Source organism: Zalophus californianus, chromosome 2, assembly GCF_009762305.2.
Source record: "Zalophus californianus isolate mZalCal1 chromosome 2, mZalCal1.pri.v2, whole genome shotgun sequence".
Taxonomy (NCBI): Eukaryota; Metazoa; Chordata; class Mammalia; order Carnivora; family Otariidae; genus Zalophus; species Zalophus californianus.
Genome location: NC_045596.1, coordinates 156,759,811 through 156,784,057, shown reverse-complemented (window position 1 = coordinate 156,784,057; position 24,247 = coordinate 156,759,811). Strand labels below are relative to the sequence as shown.

General features: G+C 35.8%; 2 protein-coding genes across 3 annotated transcripts in view; one reads left to right on the top strand and one right to left on the bottom strand.

The window, feature by feature from the left end:
• ADAM7 (ADAM metallopeptidase domain 7) overlaps nt 1-24,247 on the top strand; it is a 95,622-nt gene that overhangs the window by 16,259 nt on the left and 55,116 nt on the right. The gene's annotated exons all lie outside the window — the stretch shown is intronic.
• LOC113924820 (L-lactate dehydrogenase A chain-like) lies at nt 22,768-23,893 on the bottom strand. Of its 2 annotated transcripts, XM_027599083.2 has the most exons (2): nt 23,634-23,875; nt 22,768-23,459 (listed from the first exon to the last, which is right to left on the bottom strand). In XM_027599083.2, the coding sequence occupies exons 1-2, from the start codon at nt 23,873-23,875 to the stop codon at nt 22,877-22,879; spliced, it is 825 nt and encodes a 274-aa protein (XP_027454884.2). In that variant the 3' UTR covers nt 22,768-22,876. The 2 variants fall into 2 exon arrangements, with proteins under 2 accessions (XP_027454884.2, XP_027454885.2); XM_027599084.2 differs by having other exon boundaries at nt 22,768-23,893.

Below are 24,247 nucleotides of genomic sequence, written 5' to 3'. Positions count from 1 at the left end.
CAACAATGTTTTGTGATCTATAGTGTAGAGCTCTCATATGTCTTTTGTTAAATTTATTTCTGCATATTAAATGTTTGTGGACTCTTGTAAGCAGAATTGCTTTTCATTATTTTATTTTTCTATTAAGAGGGCTTCATCTATCAATTTATTGCTTGTTTTATAGATTACTTAGAGATTTTCCTCAGCAAATATTGACAATTTTAGTTCTTTCTTCCTAGTCATTATTCCTCCTGTTTCTATACTTTATTGCAATGACTAAGAACTCCAGTACAACTTGAACAGAAGTAGTGAGAGTTGGCAATCTTTCATTATTTCTGATTTTATGGGGAAAATATTCAAAATTGAAGGTTAATATGATATTGTCAGTAGAATTGTCATTGGTTTACTTTATTAGATTAAGATAGTTCCCTAAGAAATTTGCTGAAAGTGTTTTGTCTGCAACTATTGAAATGTCCATATGCTAATTTCACAAATTGATTTGTGAATGTCAAACCATCCTTGCACCCCTAGGAAAAAACTCTTTGCTGTATTCAGCTTACTAATATTTTGTTAAGGGTTTTTGAAACCATGTTAATGATGGATATTATTCTGTATTTTTAGTTTTTTGTAATGTCTTTGTCAGATATTTATATCAGGATTATGTTGGCCTCACAAAATGAGTAGTCTCTCTTCCTACATTTTACAAAGGATATTATTTTTGGAATGTTTGATAGAATTCATAAATGAAAATTCTGTGCCTTAAGGATTTTTTTGTGTATGTGTGCGGCAGAGGTTTCATGATAACAAATTCAATTTTATTAATAAAGGCTAATTCAAAATTTCCTTCTTATTGTGTCAGTTTTAAATTGTAATTTAAAAAGAAAATGTATATTTCATTGAAATTGGCAAATTTTGGGCATAAAGTGTTTCATAATATCCTCTTATTATTCTTTTAATGTCTATATATCTTTAGAGATAATCCCTTTATAATTTCTTTTTTTTTAAAGATTTTATTTATTTATTTGAGAGAGAGAGAGGATGAGAGATAGAGAGCATGAGAGGCAAGAGGTTCAGAGGGAGAAGCAGACTCCCTGCTCAGCAGGAAGCCCGATGTGGGACTCGATCCCGGTACTCCAGGATCATGACCTGAGCCAAAGGCAGTCGATTAACCAACTGAGCCACCCAGGCGCCCCCCTTTATAATTTCTAATATTGGTAATTTGAATTCTCTCTCTTTTTGTCATGACCAATCTAAAGTAGTTAACCAATTTGTTGATCTTTTCAAGTAACTAAAATTTTACTTTATTATTGCTATTGTTTGTTTATTTCACTGATTTCTATTATTATATTTACTATTTTATTTATTCCACTTATTTAGTGTTTACTTTTCTCTTTTTATGGAAATGTTTCATCTTTTCTGTCATAATAATTTAAAGTATTTAAAGTTATGACATCGGGTGCGTGGGTGGCACAGTTCAATGACTCTTGGTTTCAGCTCAGGTCATGATCTCAGGGTCGTGAGATCAAGCCCCACATCAGGCTCCATGCTCAGTGTGGCATCTGCTTGAGATTCTCTCTCCTTCTCCCTCTGCCCCTCCTGCTCGTGCTCTTTCTCATTCTTTCTCTCTAAAATAAACAAATAAATAAATCTTAAAAAAAATAAAGCTATGACATTTCTTTCAAGCATTACTTTAGATGCATCTCAAAAATCTTGATATGTTATATTTTAATTACCATTTATTTCAAAATATTTTCTAATTTCTTTTGAGATTTCTTCTTTGATGCATGGATTATTGAAGATTGTGCTATTTAATTTCCAATATTTCGTGTGTTTTTTTTAAATCTTTCTGTCAAACTTTTTAAATTTAATTTTATTTTTGATAAAGAATATATTTTGTATGACATCATTTGAAAAATGTATCACAATTTGTTTTATAGTCAAGCATATGTTCTAACTCATTAAACATACCATGTGCAATTGAAAAGAATATGTATTTTACAGTGTTGGTTGAAGTATTTTATAAAGAACAATTAGGAAAATGTGGTTGTTAGGAATATTTAGATCATTTTTACTTATTTTACTTGTCTATTTGTTCTGCCAACTGCTGAGAGAGGAGGGTCAAAATATTCAACAATGATTTTGAAATTGTTTTCTCCTTCCCATTCTTTTTTTCTCTTTTCCATTCTTTTAATATTTGCTTCATGTATTCTATAGCTTAACTATTACATTCATACACATTTATAATTATTTTTTATTTATGGGGAATTGATTCTTTTTTTTCCCCCAGGTTCTCAATAACTGTTGTTGTTTTTTTTTAATTCTAGTATTGTTACTATACAGTATTATATTAGTTTCAGGTGAACAAAATAGTGATTCATCAATTCCATATATTACTTAGTGCTCATCAAATAAGAGTACTCTTAAACCCCCTCACCTATTTTATCCATTCCCCTACCCACTTCCCCTTTGGTAACCATCCATTTGTTCTTTATGGTTAAGAGTCTGTTTCTTGGGATGCCTGGGTGGCTCAGTCGGTTAAGCATCTGCCTTCTGCTCAGGTCATGATCTCAGGGTCCTTGGATCGAGGCCCATATCAGGCTCCCTGCTCAGTGGAGACCGTGCTTCTCCCTCTGCCTGCTGCCCCCCTGCTTGTGCTCTCTCTCTCTCTGACAAATAAATAAAATGCTTTAAAAAAAGTCTGTTTCTTTGTCTATTTTATTTTGTTCATTTGTTTTGTTTCTTAAATTCCACATGAGTGAAATCATATGCTATTTGTCTTTCTCTGACTGACTTATTTCACTTAGTACTATTCCCCAGATCCATCCATGTTGTTGCAAATGGCAAGATTTCATTCTTTTTTATGGCTGAATATTCCATTGTATATATGTATACAATGGAATATATATATATATATATATATATATATATATATATATACCACTTCTTTATTCATTCATCTATCAATAGACACTTGGGCTGCTTCCCTAATTTGACTATTGTAAATAATGCTGCAATAAACATAAGGGTGCATATATCCTCTTAAATTACTGTTCTTGTATTCTTTGAGTAAATACCTAGTAGTGCCATTACTGGATCATATGGTTTTTCTATGTAATTTTTTGAGAAATCTCCATACTATTTTCCACAGTGCACCTACCAACAGTGCATGAGGATTCCTATTTCTCCACATCCTTGCCAACACTTTTTCCTTTGTTTTTGATTTTAGTCATTTTGACAAGTGTGGGGTGGTATCTCATTGTGGTTTTGATTTGCATTTCCTTGATGATGAAGGATGTTGTGCATCTTTTCATGTGTCTGTTGGCCGTCTGTATGTCTTCTTTCAAGAAATGTCTGTTCATGTTTTCTGCCCATTTTTTAATTGGATTATTTATTCTGTTGGTGTTGAGTTATATAAGTTCTTTACAGATTTTGGATACTAACCTTTTATTAGATAATTCATTTGCAAATATATTCTCCCGTTCAGTAGATCGTCTTTTAGTTGTTTTTTAGATTATTTCCTTTGTTGTGTGGAAGCTTTTTATTTTGATGTAGTCTCAGTAATTTATTTTTGCTTTTGTTTCTTTTGCCTCAGAAGACATAACTAGAAAAATGTTACTATGGCAAATTTCAGAGAAATTATTGCCTGTGCTCTCTTCTAGGGTTTTTATGGTTTTAGATCTCACATTTAGATCCTTAATCCATCTTGAGTTTATTTTTGTGTATGGTGTAAGAAAGTGGTAGAGTTTCATTCTTTTGCATGTTGCTGTCCAGTTTTCCCAACCACCACTTGTTGAAGAGATTGTCTTTTTCCCATTGCATATTCTTGCCTCCTTTGTTGAAGATTAATTGACCATATAATTATGGGTTTATTTCTGGGCTTTATTCTGTTCCATTGATCTATGTGTCTTTTTTGTGCCAGTACCATGCTGTTTTGATTACTATAGCATTGTAGTATAACTTGAAATCTGGAATTATGATACCTTGAGCTTTACTGGTAAATTGATTCTTTTATCATTGTGTCACTATAAAAGATCCCTCTTGTCAGGAAGTGCATTTTACCTGATATCAATATAACTTATCCTAGCCTTCACGTGTTTGCATAATGTACTATTTTTCATCCATTTTCTATTTTTATTTAAATTCAATTAGCCAACATGTAGTACATTAGTTTCAGATGTAGTGTTCCATAATTGACCAGTTGCATATAATGTCCAGTGCTCATCACATCATGTGCTCTCCTTAATGCCCATCATGCAACTACCCCATCCCCCCACCCACCTCCCCTTTAGCAACTCTCAGTTTGTTTCCTATAGTTAAGAGTCTCTCATGGTTTTTCTCCCTCTTATGACTTCTTATTCAGTTTTCCTTCACTTCCCCTGTGATCCTCTGTACTGTTTCCTATATTCCACATATAAGTGAAACCATATGATAATTGTCTTTCTCTGATTGACTTATGTCTCTCGGCATAATACCCTCCAGTTCCATCCATGTTGATGTAATTGGTAAGTATTCATCCTTTCTGATGGCTGAGTAATATTCCATTGTGTGTGTGTGTGTGTGTGTGTGTTTGTGTGTGTATATATGTGTGTATGTGTGTGTGTATATGTATATACACACCACATCTTTTTTATCCATTCATTTGTCAATGAACATCTCGGCTCTTTCCACAGTTTGGCTATTGTGGACATTGCTGCTATCAATGTTGGGGTGTAGGTGCCCCTTCGGATCACTACATTTGTATCTTTGGGGCAAATACCTAGTAGTGCAATTGCTGGGTCATAGGGTAGCTTTACTTTTAACATCTTGAGGAACTCCCATACTGTTTTCCAGAGTGGCTGTACCAGCTTGCATTCCCACCAAGACTGTAAGAGGATAACCCTTTCTCCTCATCCTTGCCAACATTTGTCGTTTCTTGTCTTGTTACTATTAGCCATTCTGACTGGTGTATCTCATTGGGGTTTTGATTGGTATTTCCCCAATGCCAAGTGATGTGGAGCATTTTTTCATGTGTCTGCTGACCATTTGTTTGTTTTCTTTGGAGAAATGTCTGTTCATATCTTCTGCCCATTTCTTGACTGGATTATTTGTTTTTGGGTGTTGAGTTTGGTAAGTTCTTTATGGATCTTGGATACTAGCCCTTTAACTGATATGTCATTTGCAAATATCTTCTCCCATTCTGCAGGTCGCCTTTTAGTTTTGTTGACTTTTTCCTTTGTTGTGCAGAAATTTTTTATCTTGATGAAGTCCCAGTAGTTCATTTTTGCTTTCGTTTCCCTTGCCTTTGGAGAAATGTCTAGCAAGAAGTTGCTGTGGCTGAGGTCAAAGAAGTTGCTGCCTGTATTCTCCTCTAGGATTTTGATGGATCCCTGTCTCACATTGAGGTGTTTCATCCATTTTGAGTTTATCTTTGTGCATGGTGTAAGGAAATGGTCCAGTTTCATCCTTTACAGGTGGCTGTTCACTTTTCCCACCACCATTTATTGAAGAGACTGTCCTCTTTCCATTGGGTATTCTTTCCTGCTTCATCGAAGATTAGTTGACCCTAGAGTTGAGGGTCCATTTCTGAGTTCTCTGTTCTGTTCCACTGATCTATGTGTCTGTTTTTGTGGCAGTACCATACTGTCTTGATGATTACAGCTTTGTAATAGAGCTTGAATTCCAGCATTGCAATACCACAAGCTTTGGTTTTCTTTTTCAAATTCCTCTGGCTATTCGGGGTCTTTTATTATTCCATACAAATTTTAGGGTTATTTGTTCCAGCTCTATGAAAAAAGTTGATGGTATTTTGATAGGGAGAGTACTGAATGTATAGATTGCTCTGGATAGCATAGATATTGTAACAATATTTATTCTTCCAGTCCATGAGCATGGAGTGTTTTTCCATTTCTTTGTGTCTTCCTCAATTTCTTTCCTAAGTGTTCTATAGTTTTTAGAGTACAGATCCTTTACCTTTTTGATTAGGTTTATTCCCAGTATCTTATGGTTTTTGGCACAATTGTGAATGGGATTGATTCCTTAATTTCTCTTTCTTCTGTCTCATTGTTAGTATATAGAAATGAAACTGATTTCTAGGCATTGATTTTATATCCTGCCACATTGCTGAATTGCTGTATGAGTTCTAGCAATTTTGGGGTGGAGTCTTTGGGTTTTCCACATAGAGTATCACATCATCCACAAAGAGTGAGAGTTTGACTTCTTTTTTGCCAATTTGAATGCCTTTTTTTTGTTGTTGTTGTCTGATTGCTGAGGCTAGGACTTCTAGTAGTATGTTGAACAATAGTGGTGAGAGTGGGCATCCCTGTAATGTTCCTCGCCTTAGGGGAAAAGCTCTCAGTTTTTCCCCATTGAGAATGATATTCCTTGTGAGGTTTTCATAGATAGCTTTTATTGTATTGAGCTATGTTCCCTCTACATCTACATTGTGGAGAATTTTAATCAAGAAGGGATGCTGTATTTTGTCAAATGATTTTTCTGCATCAATTGAGAGGCTCATATGGTTCTTGTCCTTTCTTTTATTGATGTGATGTATCACATCGATTGATTTGTGACTGTCGACTACCCTTGCAGCCCAAGAATAAATCCCACTTGGTCATGGTGAGTAATCCTTTTAATGTACTGTTGGATACTATTGGCTAGTATCTTGGTGAGAATTTTGGCTTCCATGTTCATCGGGATATTGGTCTGTAATATTCCTTTTTGATGGGGTCTTTTCTGGTTTTGGGATCAAGGTAATGCTGGCCTCATATAATGAGTTTAGAACTTTTCTTTCCATTTCTATTTTTTGAAACAGCTTCAGAAGAATAGGTATTAATTTTTTTAATGTTTGGTAGAATTCCCCTGGCAAGCCATCTGGCCCTGAACTCTTGTTTGTTGGGAGATTTTTTTATTACTGCTTCAATTTCCTTGCTTGGTTATGGGTCTGTTCATGTTTTCTATTTCTTCCTGTTTCAGTTTTTGTAGTTTTTAACTTTCCAGGCATGCATCCATTTCTTCCAGATTGCCTAATTTGTTGGCATATAGTTGCTCATAATATGTGCTTAAAATTGTTTGTATTTCCTTGATGTTGATCACGATCTCTCCTCTTCCCTTCATGATTTTATCAATTGGGTCCTTTCTCTTTTCTTTTTGATAAGTCTGGCTAGGGTTTTGTCTATCTTATTAATTCTTTCAAAGAACCAGCTTCTAGTTTTGTTGATCTGTTCTACTGTTCTTTTGGTTTCTATTTCATTGATTTCTGCTCTGATCTTTATTATTTCTCTTTTCCTGCTTGGTTTAGGCTTTATTTGCTGGTCTTTCTCCAGCTCCTTTAGGTGTAAGATTAACTTGTGTATTTGAAACTTTTCTAATTTTTTTTTGAGAAAGACTTGTATTGTTATGTACTTCCCTCTTAGGACCACCTTTGCTGTACCCCAAAGGTTTTGAACAGTTGTGTTTTCATTTTCACTTGTTTCCATGAATTTTTTTAAATTATTTTTTAATTTCCTGGTTGACCATTCATTCTTTAGTAGGATACTCTTTAACCTCCATGTGTTTAAGTTCCTTCCAAATTTCCTCTTGTGATTGAGTTCTAGTATCAAAGCACTGTGGTCTGAAAATATGCAGGGAATGATCCCAATCTTTTGGTACCTGTTGAGACCTGATTTGTAACCCAGTATGTGATCTATTCTAGAGAATGTTCCATGGGCACTCAAGAAGAATGTGTGTTCTTATCTTTAGGTTGAATGCTCTGTGAAGTTCGTCTGGTCCAGTGTATCATTCAAAGCCCTTGTTTCCTTGTTGATCTTCTGCTTAGATGATCTGCCCATTGCTGTGAGTGGGGTGTTAAAGTGCCCTACTAGTATTGTATTATCACCAATGTGTTCCTTTAATTTTGTTATTAATTGGTTTATATAATTGGCTGCTCCCAAGTTAGAAACATAAATATTTATAATTGTTAAATCTTCTTGTTGGATACATCTTTAAGAATGATATATTGTCCCTCTTCATCCCTTACTATAGTCTTTGGTTTAGAATCTAATTTTTCTGATATGAGGATTCTTACCCCACCTTTCTTTTTTTGTCCATTAGCATGACAAATTGTTCTCTATCCCCTAACTTTCAATCTGGAGATGTCTAAAATGAGTCTCTTATAGGCAGCATATGGATGGGTCTTGCTTTTTTATCCAATCTTATAACCTGTGTCTTTTGATTGGAGCATTTAGTCCATTTACATTCAGAGCAATTATTGAAAGATATGAATTTAGTGCCATTGTATTACCTGTAAAGTCCCTGTTTCTGTAGATTGTCTGTTTCTTTCTGGTCTATGTTACACTGGGGCTCTCTTTTCACTTACAGGAGCCCCTTTAATATTTCTTGCAGGGCTAGTTTAGTGATCATAATTTCTTTTAGTTTCTGTTTGTCCTGGAAGCTCTTTAGCTCTCCTTCCATTCTGAATGACCGCCTTGCTGGATAAAGTAGTCTTGGCTGCATGTTTTTCTCATTTAGTACACTGAATACATCATGCCAGCCCTTTCTGGCCTGCTGGGACTCTGCTATCAGTTCCTACCCCCGTTGGTTAAAAACCTCTTGTCTCAAGCTGCTTTCAGGATTTTCTCTTTATCTCTGAAATTTGCAAGCTTCACTATTATATGTTGGGATGTTGATCTATTTTTATTGAGGGGAGTTGATCTATTTGAGGGGGGTTCTCTCTTACTTTTGGACTTGAATGCCTGTTTCCTTCCCCAGATTAGGGAAGTTCTCAGCTATGATTTGGTCAAATATATCTTCTGTCCCTCTTTTCCCTCTTCTTCTGGGACCCCAATAATTCTTTTTTTTTATTATGTTATGTTAATCACCATACAGTACATCATTAGTTTTTGATGTAGTGTTCCATGATTCATTGTTTGCCTATAACACCCAGTGCTCCATGCAGAACAGGCCCTCTTTAATACCCATCACCAAGCTAACCCATCCTCCACCTCCCTCCCCTCTAGAACCCTCAGTTTGTTTCTCAGAGTCCATAGTCTTTCATGGTTTGTCTCCCCCTCCGATTTCCCTGACCCCAATAACTCTAATATTGTTTCACTTTATGATATTGCTGATTTATTGAGCCTCCCTTCATGGTCCATTATTTGTTTTTCTCTTTTTCTCAGCTTCCTTCCTTTCCATGAACTTGTCTTCTATGTCACTGACTCTCTTTTCTGCCTCATTTACCCTCGCTGTTAGATCATCCAATTTAGACTGCAACTCAGTTAAAATATCTTTAATTTTGGGTCGATTAGACTTTATTTCTGCACTAAGAGATTTTCTAGTGTTTTTGTGCTTTTCTTCAAGCCCAGCTTGTAACTTTATAATCATTATCCTGAATTCCAGCTCTGACATTTTACTTATATCCATATCGATTAGATCTGTGGCAGAGTATAACCTCTGGTTCTTTCTTTTGTTGTGAATTCCTCCTTCTAGTCATTTTGCCCAGAGAATAATGAATGAATGAGAGACCTAAATCAAAAATATTAACCACAACCCAAGTGGAATACACACTAGACAAATCCAAAAAGGTCAGAAACCAAAAAAGAAAGGAAAAAGTAAAAAAGAAGAAAAGAAAATGAAAGAAAAAAAGGGGGGTAAGGAGATAATATAATCTTCCAGGTGGACAAAACAGGGTGATCCTCTTGGTCCTGGGTTTACTTTGGTCTGTTAGAAGACACTAAATCCCAAAATTGTAAAGAAAGCACAAAACTTATATGTTTACAAAAATAAAATTGAATACAGTGAAAGGAAGCCAAAAATGAAGAATATGTCTATAAAATGTAAATGTAAAAATGAAAGATAAAAAAAGACTTAAAAACAAGGCATTGATAAAATAAGAAACTAGTTTAAAAGGAAAAAAAGAAAAAAGAAAGGAAAATTTTAAACTGAAAGATAAACGAATCATGAGAAAAAAACCTCAAATTCTATATAATTTTCTCCCTTAGCACTGGAGTTTTTCAGTCCTGTGTGCTCCTTAAACTTGGTAGTCACCTGTTGCTCTAGCTGGTCTGGGGGAGGGGCCTGCTGTGTTGATTCTCAAGTGTCTTTGCCTTGGCAGAGTTGCACCACCCCTTGCTAGGGGGCTGGGTTCAGTGTAAGATGCTTCTGGTTGTTCTGCGTAGCTTTTGTTCCCTGAAGGCTTTCCCCACCTCTTTAGAGGATGAAAATAAAGATGGCCATGCCCAGTCTCCAGCCCTGGAGCTGAAAGATCACAGCACCCTCTCTTCAGTAAATCTTCAGGGATAAGCAGTTTTCACTTTTGTGTGTGCCAAACTCTGCAGATTCCTGCAGTGCATGCCTGAGCCAATCCTCCCCAGGAGAAGGTGGAGGGTTGCCATGTTTCTGTCCTTTGCAAGGCCCTGAGCAGACAGGGTCACCCAATAGTGCTCGGTTCATGTTTTATGGCAAAACAAGCTGAGAGTGCCCTCCCGAGCTCTGTTCTTATTTTTTTTTTCTTTCCCTTCTTTAGTTTGGGTAATTTCTATTGATCTATCATCAAGTTTATTACCTCTTCCTTTATCAATTCCATTCTTATTTTATTCCCACACAACGAAACTTTTTATTCATGGTATTTTCAATTATAGATTGTTTTATGTTTGCTTTTTAAAAAGTAATTTCCATTTTTTAAGCTGACAGTTCACATCTTTTCATACATTTCAAGCACATTTTCTTTTACTTTGTTGAGAATAGTTATAATACCTGCTTCAAAACTTCATCTATAATTTCATCCTCTGGATTATCTTGAGGTAGATCTTCATTGACTGTCTTATTTCTTGACAATAATTTAAATTTTCCTGTTTCTTCATATGTCTAGTAAATTTAGATTGTGTACTGAACAATTTGAAAGAAATGTGGTAGGGACTTTAGATCCTTTTGTTCCTCTGGAGAGGTTTGATACTTTTACTTTATCAGGGAATTAACTTTGTTGAACTCAAAATGCAAACTCTGTCTTTTGGGTGGCAGCTCAAATTTCAATTCAGTTATTTTATTTTTAGCACCACTTGTTTATTGAACACATTAATATGTCAAATATGGTCTTAGGAACCAAAAAGACACAAGTAAAAAGGATATCAGTCCCTTTTTAAAAGTAGTTCACAGCTAGCCTCAAACATATACATGATAACATATTAGGGCAAGGCACATAAAAGCTGGTGGACCAAGCTGGGTCTATACTCTATGTATGGCCCTCGAGCTAAGAATAATTTTTAAAATTTAAAATATTTGGAATGAAAACAAAATAAAACAAAACTAAGCAAAGAACATGTAACAAAAATCATATGTGGCCCACATAGCCCAAAATGTTTAACATTTTGATGTTTACAGAAAGTTTGCTGACCTCTATAGTATAGAATAAAAATCTAGTGATCATGAAAATGGAGATTTTGGAAGTGTGAAATACACATATAGGAAGGAATTCAAAGTCCATCTGGTGTTCGGAAGTGTGTTTTGAACTGGTTTTTGAAGTTCTACAAGTTTATTATGTTGGGAGTGGGACCAAAAAGTGGCCAGGGATAATTCAAAGGCGTAAAAGAAATAATGTTAGGTTCAAGAACTTTACAAATAGTTTGTTATTTATCTATATATCTAATTTTGAGATATTTTGAACTCTGTAGGTTAGAACAACTATTACCCTCTAATTTTTTAAAATCCTTTAGTATGTTTCCTCCTACATCATCCAAGTAGTCAGTAAAATGTTGTCAGTCTTAGATCAAGAATACCATGACAAAACAACACTTTTTAAACTATACCTTTATGATTTTTCAGTTCTAAATAATTTATTATGGCTAGATGAGTCTTATTGTTTTTTTCATCATATATTATGTTTCAGTTTTTAATTTGCGTTAACCACTGGTGTCCATTCATCTTCCTGGTTAGAACTTAGATTGAAAGGATCCTACCAATGGCAAAAATATTATGCAATGATAAATGTGTTATGATTATGAAATGTGTATGTATTATGAGGTTTAAAATAACAGTAAGCATAACTTGTGGTTGTCAATTAACACAGCATAAGGATATTAGATCATATGAAAGTATGGAATTCCAAATGATATAATGTTCAATAAAATTTCTTAAAATTTATGTATCTTGATTTATAAAAGAAAATGAGGCTATGAATTTTCACTTCCAGAGAAATGGAGCAGGCATATTTTTCTCTATTCCTTCCACTAAGTATAACTAAAACTTCTGGGCATTACATATATTAAGCAAATATAAGAAGACTGACAGATGTGGAGAGAAAGGTAGACCAGCTAGGGACTTTGTTACCCAAGGAATGACAGACACAATGGGGAGTTTCTTGAGTTGTCTTTTTGCTTCATATATCCCAGACTAGATACTAGAGAAATCAGCAACCTGGAAATGCCCATGAGCACGTACAATAAACAAAAAAACGACCAAACTAAAAACCTACAAAAATCACGTTCTATTTAGCCAAAGGGCTAAAAAAGAAAGAAGCTTAGAAAGACAGGAAGTTTTTATACAATAACTGTTCTACTCTAGCACACACAGAGAGAACAGTGTCCCTACTCCCATCCCAGCCAGAAAAGGCAGGATCAAGAGACTTAGCTTCCACCTTTGACAGTCTCCACAAATATATAAAACACACCCCAACCACCCTCTCCTCTCCTGTGTGTGTTATCAGAGATGGCTAAATGGGGAACCAAGACTTTCATCTTGGCCCAGGGGTAATGAAGACCCATTCTCCCCACTGTAGTGTGACTGAAGATTATTTGTGGAGCCTGGATACCATTCCCATCCAGCAAAATAAGGTATTTCTCACCTTTCCTGCTGGGTTAATGTGAGAAGAGGCCCAGTGGAGAATTAGCAAGAACACCCCTCACAGTGTCAATGGGAGCCACATGAAGAGCATGGATGAAATATCCCACTCCTTCTTAATCAGGATGATTTCAGCAGGAGTGAAAAGACAGAATTTTGACCCTAACCAAGCAATAGCAAGGAACTCAGGTAGGACAAGTAGAGACCCTGGATTTCCATTCTTACTTGACAGTAATGAGGTGTCCCACAATAAAATGGTATCAGAAGAGATCTGTGAAAACACAAGATTTAAATAATATCTAGGGGGTTATAATATAATATCATAATACCCAAGTTTTAATTGAAAATAATTTGTCAAACCAAAAGTCAGAAATATTTCAATCTAAAAGAGTAAAGAAAATTAGTAGCTGCCAACACCAAAATGAAACAGATGTTTGAATTATCTGACAAAATTTTAAAGCAGCCATCATAAAAGTACCTCAGTGAACAATTACAAACATGCTTGAAACAAATGAAAAGATAGAATGTCTCAGGACATGAATAGAAAATTTCAGAAAAAAAGAAAATACAAGATATAAGAATCTAAAGGAAATTTTAGAATTGGAAAGTAAAATACATGGAAAAAATAAAACTCTCAATAGATGGACTTAAGATCAGAATGCAGAAGAGAGTAGAAATAATCAGTGCAAATAGAATAATAGAAATTACACAATCTGAACAACAAAGAAAATTTTCTGGAAAAAAAGACACTCTCGGGAATATGTGGGAATAAAATAAAAGATGTAAAATTGATGCCATTAGAGACCCAGAAGGAGAGGAGAGAGTATGGAGGTGAAAAAGTATTCGAATGAATATTTTAATACTGAAAATTTCCAAATTTGACAAGGAAAACACCAAACACCTAAAGAAGATGAACAATTCGAGAAGCTGAACAAATTCAAAACAGGATAAACTCAAACGATCCCATTCCAAGACTCACCATAGTTGATTTTATATATACATACATATATGTGATATATATTACCTAGAGCAACCACTAAGAAATCTATAGAGAGGTACACTGAAAAATGCTATAGATAAATCAAAATGGAATTTGAAAATATATTTAAGCAACACACAAGAAGGAAGGAAAAGAAAACTAAAACATGAAAAAGGAACAAAAAATAAAATAGCAGACTTAAGGCTTAATATATTAATAATTACTTTAAATCCAAATGATCTGAATACTCCAATTAAGAGAGAATGGCACAGTGGATGAAAAATGCTGTTTATACAATGTCTTCCAGAAAATAGAAGAGGGAACATTTCCCTTCTCATTCTATGAAGCCAACAATACTCTGACACCTAAACCAAAGATAGTATAAACAAAATTGAACTACAGACAAATATCCATTGTGAATGTAGATGCAAAACTTCTTAACAAAATGTTAGCAAATAGAATCAAACAATACACAGGAGTTATACATCATAAGCAATTTTTTTTTCAATACAAGACTTTCAATATTCTAAAATTAATCAATGTAATTTACCATATTTACAATGTAAAGAAAAAAGTCACATGATCATACTGATTGATGCAGTAAAAAACTTTTGATAAAATTCAACACCCATTTATGATTAAAAATTTTAGAAAATTGGGACCATAGGGGAATGTCCTTGACTTGATAAAGACTATTTACAAAACCCTACAGCAAACATCATACTTACTGGTGAAAGACTGAATATTTTCCTCCTAAAATCTGGAATCAGGCAAATATGTGCACGCTCACCACAGCTATTCAACATTTTCGCAAAAGGTCTAGTTAGTGCAACTCAGGAAGAAAAGGAAATGAGAGGCATATAGATTGGAAAGGTAGAAGAAGAAAAAAGTCCTTATTTGCAGATGACACAATAGTGGTTTGCATAGAAAATTCTATGGAATCTAACAAACAAGCTAACAAATAAGCAAACAAACAAAAACACCTCCTAGAAGGAATATATGGGTTCAGCAAGGTCACAATATTTTAGCATAAAAAAATCAAATGTATTTCTATACTGTAACAATGAATATGTGGAAACTGAAGTTTAAAATACAGTACCACTTGCAATTGTTCAAAAAGAAATAAAAGGGGCAGTTACAAATCTGAGAAATATATACAAACCTTGTTCACTTGAAAACTACAAAATTCTGATGAAAATCATCAAAAAGATGTAAATAGGTGGGATCTTATTTTGTGTTAATGTACTAGAAGTAGAAGACTCAATGTGTTAAAGATGCTGATTCTCCAGTTGATATACAGAGTTATCACAATTCCTATCAAAATTACTGTAAGATTTTTTTATAAATATAGACAAGATTATCCCAATATTTATAGGGAAAGACAAAGAAACTAGAGTAACAGAAAAAAAAAAAAAACAGGAGCACTCACTTCAAGACCTATTATGTAGATACAGAGTCATACTGTCAGGGGAATAGACACATAGATCAATGGAGTCAAATAGAAAACTCAGAAATAGCTCCACACAAGTAGAGCCAACTGATTTTTGTCAAAATTTGTAAAGCAAATCAATGAAGAAAGTATAGTCTCCTTACCAAATGGTGCTGAAACTATTGTATCTCCATAGCAAAAAAAAAAAAAAAAAAAAAAAAAGAAAGAAAAAAAGAAAGAAAGAGAAAAAACAAAGAAACAACCTCAACCTAAATCTCAAAGCTTATGCCAAATTTATACCAAAAATAACTCAAAATAGATCATGGGTGTCAACATAGAATGCAAAACTATAATACTTTTAGATAAAACAATATCTTTGGGATCTAGGGCTAAGGCAAAAAATTTTTAGGCTTGACACCAGATCATCTGACATGAATAATAAAAGATAAAGTTGATAAACTGAACTTCATTAAAATTGAAAGTGCTTACTCTACAAAAGTCATGTTATGAGGGTGAAAGACAAGCTGCAGATTGGAAGGAGACATTTGCAAACCACAACCAACAAGGGACACTAGTCTGGAAAATAAAGAGTTCTCAAAACTCAACCATAATAAAGCAAACAATTCAACTGGAGAATAGGCAAAAGATATGAAGATACATCTCACCAAAGAGAATATGCAGATGACAAGTAAGCACTTGAAAAGATGTATGGCATCATTAATCATTCAAGAAATGCCAATTAAACTGCAATGAAATATCATTTAATTTGATCAGAATGGCTAAAACTAAAAAAAAAATTACATCACCAAATGCTGGCAAGGGATATAAAGAAACTGGATCATTAATACATTGCTGATGGGACTGTAAAATGATATAGCACTCTAGAAAACAATTTGGCAATTTTTAAAAAACCAAACATGCAACCTCATTAGGTAAAGCAATTGTATTTCTAAGTATTATCTCAGAAAAATAAACTTACATTCACACAGAGAGCTATACACAAATATTTACAGCTTTAGTCATGATAGTCTTAAACTGGAAACAACTCAGATATCCTTCAACAAATGAATGGTTAAACAAACTGTAGTCCACCCATATCATGGAGTGCTACTTTGCAATGAAATGGAACAACTTGGGTGGATCACTAGGGCATTATGCTGAATGGAAAAAAAAAAAAAGCCAATCTCAAAAGATCATATACCATATAATTCCACTGATAAAACATTCTCAAAATGAAAAATTATAAATCTGGAAAACAGACTGGTTGTTCTGAATTGTCAGGGATTAAGGATGTTGAGGGGGGCAGGGATTATAAAAAGATAGCATGAGGGAGATTATTCTGGTGGAATACTTCTGTATCTTGATTGTAGTGGTGTAATACAAATCTACACATATAAAATGACATGTAAATACATACACATGTGTTATACTAGTGTGTTTCTGGTTTTGTTATTGTACTATAATTATGTAAGATATAACTACTGGGGAAACTGAGTGAAGGGTACACAGACATCAGACTCCGTTACGCTATCTCTGTAACTACCTATGAGTCTATAATTTTTCAAAATAAAAGTTTAAAAATGTGATACTAGTATTTTGTATTCATGAATTGAAAACTGCAGGATCCTTTATTTTATAAGAAAATAACTTTTTTAAGTATAATTTTTGGGAAAAAAGGAAAGTGATGTCCTCTATGATTCAGTCCCTGAGCTAAAATGTACATCCCGGTTGCATGCTGAACACATAATCCTACCTATTGGGACTTAATGGGAATGAGACAAGTTACGTTCATGGAACATGGGCATGCAGGGAAATCTACCAGTTCTGCTCTAGTAGAGCAAATTTTTATTATTCTACCAGCTTTTTGAGGAAAGACAAATAAGAAGGCACAGGTGGTTATTTTTACTTCAGGTTAAATATTTCCTTGATTTTGTTTTATAAAAATCTGCTTTCAAATGCATATTTATGAGATAATTAAAGGAAGCCTCTTGGATAAACAGTTATGTAGACAGAATGATGTCAATTTTAATAATGAACATGTTCATGTATTTATAACTACATAAATGTCTGTTTGTTTTTCATGTTCATATAACATAGTATGTTTTACCTCTCAAAAGTGATTTTGAGCTCATTACATTCAGTCGAACCCAAGTAATGGTACTGATACTAGGGCTTTCTCTACTCTGTCACCATTTCATCTCTAATAGAGTTAATATTCCACTTTTCTTCTTTTGGACTCATGAATGTTAAAATGGAATGGTTGTTATCCACATGGGGTAAGTCAGATAGAACTAAGTGAATATTCCACTTTTCTTCTCGTGGACTCATGAATGTTAAAATGGAATGGTTGTTATCCACATGGGGTAAGTCGGATAGAACTAAGTGAACTTCAGAGCACAGAACAATGTCTTCTTACTGAGCAAGAAATAGACAACCTATTGGCTGTTGCCAGGGATCTCACCAGATAGCAGGACTATAAACAAACTTCTTTTCCTTAGCAACTTACAATGTGCTGTTCAATGAAAAGTTGGCAGTCTTGGGGGAAATAACTTCATATCCATCCTCTTCCTGGTTCTAGGAACAGGTCTGGGGCACATTAGGAAGTCTTTGATGCTGGCCTACCTGCTTATGTGTTATCTCCATGTGCAGTTACATTCACTCCAGAGAACACAATCACCTTCCATCATCATATTTCTTCCATCCATCCCCTTCCACAAGGCTTTTCTCCTGGTCTACCCTGATAGTGGTGTAGCCTGGCTTCTCTTTTACTATTGTTGGTCTCTTATTTATGGGAAGACTACTGTGAGCTCTTCATTTTGATACTCTGGAAACATAAAGCTTAGCTCTTCTATTTCAAAAGCCTTGACTTTCAAGACTAATGTTCTAAGTTTCAAAAGTGTTTTTCAGGCTAAAATAAAATCTGATAATTTCCTCTTTTGTTCTTCTGTTCTGGTATAGCATCCATGTACAGGGGGAGTTGAGATATACAACCTTTTTTTTATGTTATGTTAAATCCCATACATTAAATTATTAGTTTTTGATGTAGTGTTCCATGATTCATTGTTTACATATAACACCCAGTGCTCCATGCAGAATGTGCCCTCTTTAATACCCACCACCAGGTTAACCCATCCCCCCAACCCCCTCCCCTCTAGAACCCTCAGTTTGTTTTTCAGAGTCCATAGTCTCCCATGGTTCGTCTCCCCCTCTGATTACACCCTTTCAATCTTCCCCTCCTACTATGTTCTTCTTCTTCTTCTTCTTCTTTTTAACATATAATGTATTATTTGTTTCAGAGGTATAGGTCCATGATTCAACAGTCTTACACAATTCACAGCGCTCACCATAGCACATACCCTCCCCAATGTCTATCATGCAGCCACCCCATCCCTCCCACCCCCCACAACTCCAGCAACCCTCAGTTTGTTTCCTGAGATTAAGAATTCCTCATATCAGCAAGGTCATATGATACATGTCTTTCTTTGATTGACTTATTTCACTCAGCAAAATACCCTCCAGTTCCATCCATGTCATTGCAAATGGCAAGATCTCATTCCTTTTGATGGCTGCATAATATTCCATTGTATATATATGCCACTTCTTTATCCATTCATCTGTCGATGGACATCTTGGCTCTCTCCACAGTTTGGCTATTGTGGACATTGCTGCTATAAACATCACGGTGCATGTACCCCTTCGGATCCTTACATTTGTATCTTTGGAATAAATACACAGTAGTACAATTGCTGGATTGTAGGGTAGCTCTATTTTCAACTGTTTGAGGAACCTCTATACTGTTTTCCAGAGTGGTTGCACCAGCTTACATTCCCACCAACAGTGTAGGAGGGTTCCCCCTTCTCCGCATCCCCGCCAACATCTGTCATTTCCTGACTTCTTAATTTTAGCCATTCTGACTGGTGTGAGGTGGTATCTCATTGAGGTTTTGATTTGGATTTCCCTGATGCTCAGCGATGTTGAGCACTTTCTCATGTGTCTGTTGGCCATTTGGATGTCTTCTTTGGAAAAATGTCTGTTCATGTCTTCTGCCCATTTCTTGATTGGATCATTTGTTCTTTGGGTGTCGGGTTTAAAAAGTTCTTTATAGATTTTGGATACTAGCCCTTTATCTGATATGTCATTTGCAAATATCTTCTCCCATTCTGTCAGTTGTCTTTTGGTTTTGTTGACTGTTTCCTTTGCTGTACAAATGCTTTTTATCTTGATGAAGTCCCAATAGTTCATTTTTGCCTTTCCTTCCCTTGCCTTTGGCGACGTTTCTAGGAAGAAGTTGCTGAGGCTGAGATCGAAGAGGTTGCTGCCTGTGTTCTCCTTTAGGATGTTGATGGACTCCTGTCTCACACTTAGGTCTTTCAACCATTTTGAGTCTATTTTTGTGTGTGGTGCAAGGAATTGGCCCAGTTTCATTCTTCTGCATGTGGCTGTCCAATTTTCCCAACACCATTTGTTGAAGAGACTGTCTTTTTGCCATTGGACATTCTTTCCTGCTCTGTCAAAGACTAGTTGACTGTAGAGTTGAGGGTCCATTTCTGGGCTCTCTATTCTGTTCTATTGATTGATATGTCTGTTTTTGTGCCAGTACCATACTGTCTTGATGATGACAGCTTTGTAATAGAGCTGGAAGTCCGGAATTGTGATGCCGCCAGCTTTGCTTTTCTTTTTCAAGATTCCTCTGGCTATTCGGGGTCTCTTCTGGTTCCATACAAATTTTAGGATTATTTGTTCCATTTCTTTGAAAAAAGTGGATGGTATTTTGATGGGTGTTGCATTGAATGTGTAGATTGCTCTAGGTAGCATTGACATCTTCACAATATTTGTTCTTCCAATCCATGAGCATGGAACGTTTTTCCATTTCTTTGTGTCTTCCTCAATTTCTTTCATGAGTATTTTATAGTTTTCTGAGTACAGATTCTTTGCCTCTTTGGTTAGATTGATTCCTAGGTATCTTATGGTTTTGGGTGCAGTTGTAAATGATATTGACTCCTTAATTTCTCTTTCTTCTACCTTGTTGTTGGTGTATAGGAATGCCACTGATTTCTGTGCATTGATTTTATATCCTGCCACTTTACTGAATTCCTGTATGAGTTCTAGCAGTTTTGGGGTGGAGTCTTTTGGGTTTTCCACATAAAGTATCATATCATCCGCAAAGAGTGAGAGTTTGATTTCTTCTTTGCTGATTTGGATGCCGTTTATTTATTTTTGTTCTCTGATTGCTGTGGCTAGGACTCCTAATACTATGTTGAATAGCAGGGGTGATAGTGGACATCCCTGCCATGTTCCTGACCTTATGCGGAAAGCTCTCATTTCTTCCCCATTGAAAATAATATTCGCTGTGTGTTTTTCATAGATGGCTTTTATGATATTGAGGTATGTACCCTCTATCCCTATACTCTGAAGAGTTTTGATCAAGAAAGGATGCTGTACTTTGTCAAATGCTTTTTCTGCATCTATTGAGAGGATCATATCATTCTTGTTCTTTCTTTTATTAATGTATTGTATCACATTGATTGATTTGTGGATATCCTTGCAGCCCAGGGATAAATCCCACTTGGTCATGGTGAATAATCCTTTTTAATGTACTGTTGGATCCTATTGGCTAGTTTTTTGGTGAGAATTTTTCCATCCATGTTCATCAAGGATGTTGGTCTATAATTCTCCTTTTTGTTGGGGTCTTTGTCTGGTTTTGGGATCAAGGTAATGCTGGCCTCATAAAATGAGTTTGGAAGTTTTCCTTCCATTTCTAGTTTTTGGAACAGTTTCAGAAGAATAGGAATTAATTCTTCTTTAATTGTTTGGTAGAATTCTCCTGGGAAGCCATCTGGCCCTGGACTCTTGTTTTTTGGGAGATTTTTAATGACTGTTTCAATTTCTTTAGTTGTTATAGTCTGTTCAGGTTTTCTATTTCTTCCTGGTTCAGTTTTGGTAGTTGATACATCTCTAGGAATGCATCCATTTCTTCCAGGTTATCTAATTTGCTGGCATATAGTTCCTCATAATATGTTCTTATAGTTGATTGTATTTCTTTGGTGTTGGATGATTTTATTTATTTGGGTCATTTCTCTTTTCTTTTTGATAAGTCTGGCCAGGGGTTTATCAATCTTATTAATTCTTTCAAAGAACCAGCTCCTAGTTTCGTTGATCTGTTCTACTGTTCTTTTGGTTTCTATTTCATTGATTTCTGCTCGATCTTTATTATTTCTCTTCTCCTGCTGGGTTTAGACTTTATTTGCTGTTCTTCCTCCAGCTCCTTTAGGTGTAAGGTTAGGTTGTGTACTTGAGACGTTTCTTGCTTTTTGAGAAAGGCTTGTATTGCTATTTACTTTCCTCTTAGGACTGCCTTTGCTGCATCCCAAAGCTTTTGAACAGTTGTGTTTTCATTTTCATTCGTTTCCATGAATTTTTTAAATTCTTCTTTAATTTCCTTGTTGACTCATTCATTCTTTAGTAGGATGCTCTTTAGCCTCCATGAATTTGAGTTCTTTCCAACACTCTTCTTGTGATTGAGTTCTAGTTTCAAAGCCTTGTGGTCTGAAAATATGCAGGGAATGATCCCAGTTTTTGGTGCTGGGTGAGACCTGATTTGTGACCTAGGATGTGATCTATTCTGGAAAATATCCGTGGGCACTAGAGAAGAATGCATATTCTGTTGCTTTGGCATTGAATGTTCTGAATATATCTGTGAAGTCCATTTGGTTCAGTGTGTCATTTAAAGTCTTTATTTCCTTGTTGATCTTTTGCTTACATGATCTGTCCATTTCAGTCAGGGGGGTGTTAAACTCCCCCACTATTATTGTATTGTTGTCATTTTGTTTCTTTGCTTTTGTTATTAATTGGTTTATATAATGGGCTGGTCCCATGTTAGGGGCATAGATATTTACAATTGTTAGATCTTCTTGTTGGATAGATCCTCTAAGTAGGATATAGTGTCCTTCCTCATCTCTTGTTACAGTCTTTGATTTAAAATCTAATTTGTGTGATATAAGGATTGCCACCCCAGCTTTCTTTTGGTGTCCATTAGCATGGAAAATGGTTTTCCAACCCCTCACTTTCAATCTGGAGGTGTCTTTGCATCTAAAGTGAGTCACTTGCAGATAACATATCTATGGTCTTGTTTTTGTTTTGTTTTGTTTTTTAAGAGTCACCGTTCAAAATTTATTTGATATTTTAGTTGGTATGACACTTAGTTGGTTGCATTGTCTTTTTATATTATATGGCCATGTACACTATATTCTGACATACATGATACACAAAGTAAGATCCTTTAGGACAGTTATGCGAAATACACGCAATATTGAATTTATACATTGGATCCCAGGATGTGACTGACTGGAAAAGATGGACTAGGCATGTCGGGTGTTGGGAGAAGGAACCCAAAGAGACAGAACACACAGTAAACACACATCTGGTGTGCAGAGCAACCACAGCTCTGGCAGTGGAGCCTCTGAGATGGTGGAGCTAAGTTACGTTAACCAATTTAGGGCTACAAAGACAGGTATCATCCAGTATCAGGATACAGCTGCAGGGTTTGGTAAACCATTCCTATTTGGAACTTTAGGAAACTGACGTTTTTTCTTAGGCTATTTTAATATTACTTGAGTAACAGATCAGATAATAAGGACAATATACACAACCTCCAACTAAAATCCTGCTATACTCTAGACAGTGAAGTGGTACATTAGAAAACTTTAAAACTGCAGCTCCTTTTGGATCCCCCAAAGTGTATCTGCACTCTTCTTCAAACGGGCCTCCTCCTCAGAAGTCAGAATCACCTTCACAACATCTGAAATTTCATTCTGTCCCAAGATGCAAGGGACACTAAGGAAGACATCATCTTTAATTCCATAGAAACCCTTAATCATGGTGGAAATTGGATGCACCCGCCTAAGATTCTTCATTATACTTTTGGCCAGATTTGCCACAGACAGCCAAATGGCCCAGGAAGTGTAGCCTTTCAGTTTGATCACCTCATAGGCACTGTCAACCACCTGTTTGTGAAACTCTTTCCACTGATCCTTATCTGCATCAGTGCCTAAGTCAGGGTGCAGATTCTTCAGAGAGACACCAGCAACGTTCACTCCACTCCATACAGGCACACTGAAGTCTCCATGCTCCCCAAGGACCCACCCGTGACAGCTTAATGGGTGAACTCCCAGTCTTTCCCCCATTAGGTAACGGAACCAGGCTGAATCCAGATTGCAACCACTTCCAATAACACGGTTTTTGGGAAAGCCACTTATCTTCCAAGCCACATAGGTCAAGATATCCACTGGATTGGAAACCACAAGCAACTTGCAGTTTGGGCTATATTTTACGATATTAGGAATGATGAACTTAAAGATGTTCACGTTACACTGGACCAAATTAAGAGGGCTTTCTCCCTCTTGCTGACGTGCCCCAGCTGTGATAATAAACAGCTTGGAGTTTGCAGTCACATTATAATCTTTGCCAGAGACAATTTTTGGTGTTCTAAGGGAAAGGCTGCCATGCTGGACATCCATCATCTCTCCCTTCAGTTTGTCTTCCATGACATCAACAAGAGCAAGTTCATCGGCCAACTCCTTCATTAAGATACTGATGGCACAAGCCACGCCAACAGCGCCAACCCCAACAACTGTAATCATATTCTGGGGGGTATGTTCTTCCTTAAGAAGATTCTGAATCAGCTGATCTTTGAGAGTTGCCATTTTGGACTTAGAACCAAAAGGAATTGGGAGTGCACGTCCGGCAGGTGGGCGTCAGTGGCGCGTGAGGTTGGATCCAGACTCGGCGGCAGCGGCTCCGACACTCCTATGGTCTTTTTTTTTTCATCCAATCTGATAGCCTGTGTCCTCTGATTGGGGCATTTAGCCCATTTATATTCAGGGTAACTATTGAAAGATATGAATTTAGTGCCATTGTATTGCCTGTAAAGTGACTGTTAGTGTATATTGTCTGTGTTCCTTTCTGGTCTATGTTACTTTTAGGCTCTCTCTTTGCCTAGAGGACCTCTTTCAATATTTCTTGCATGGCTGGTTTTGTGTTTGTAAATTCCTTTAGTTTTTGTTTGTCCTGGAAGC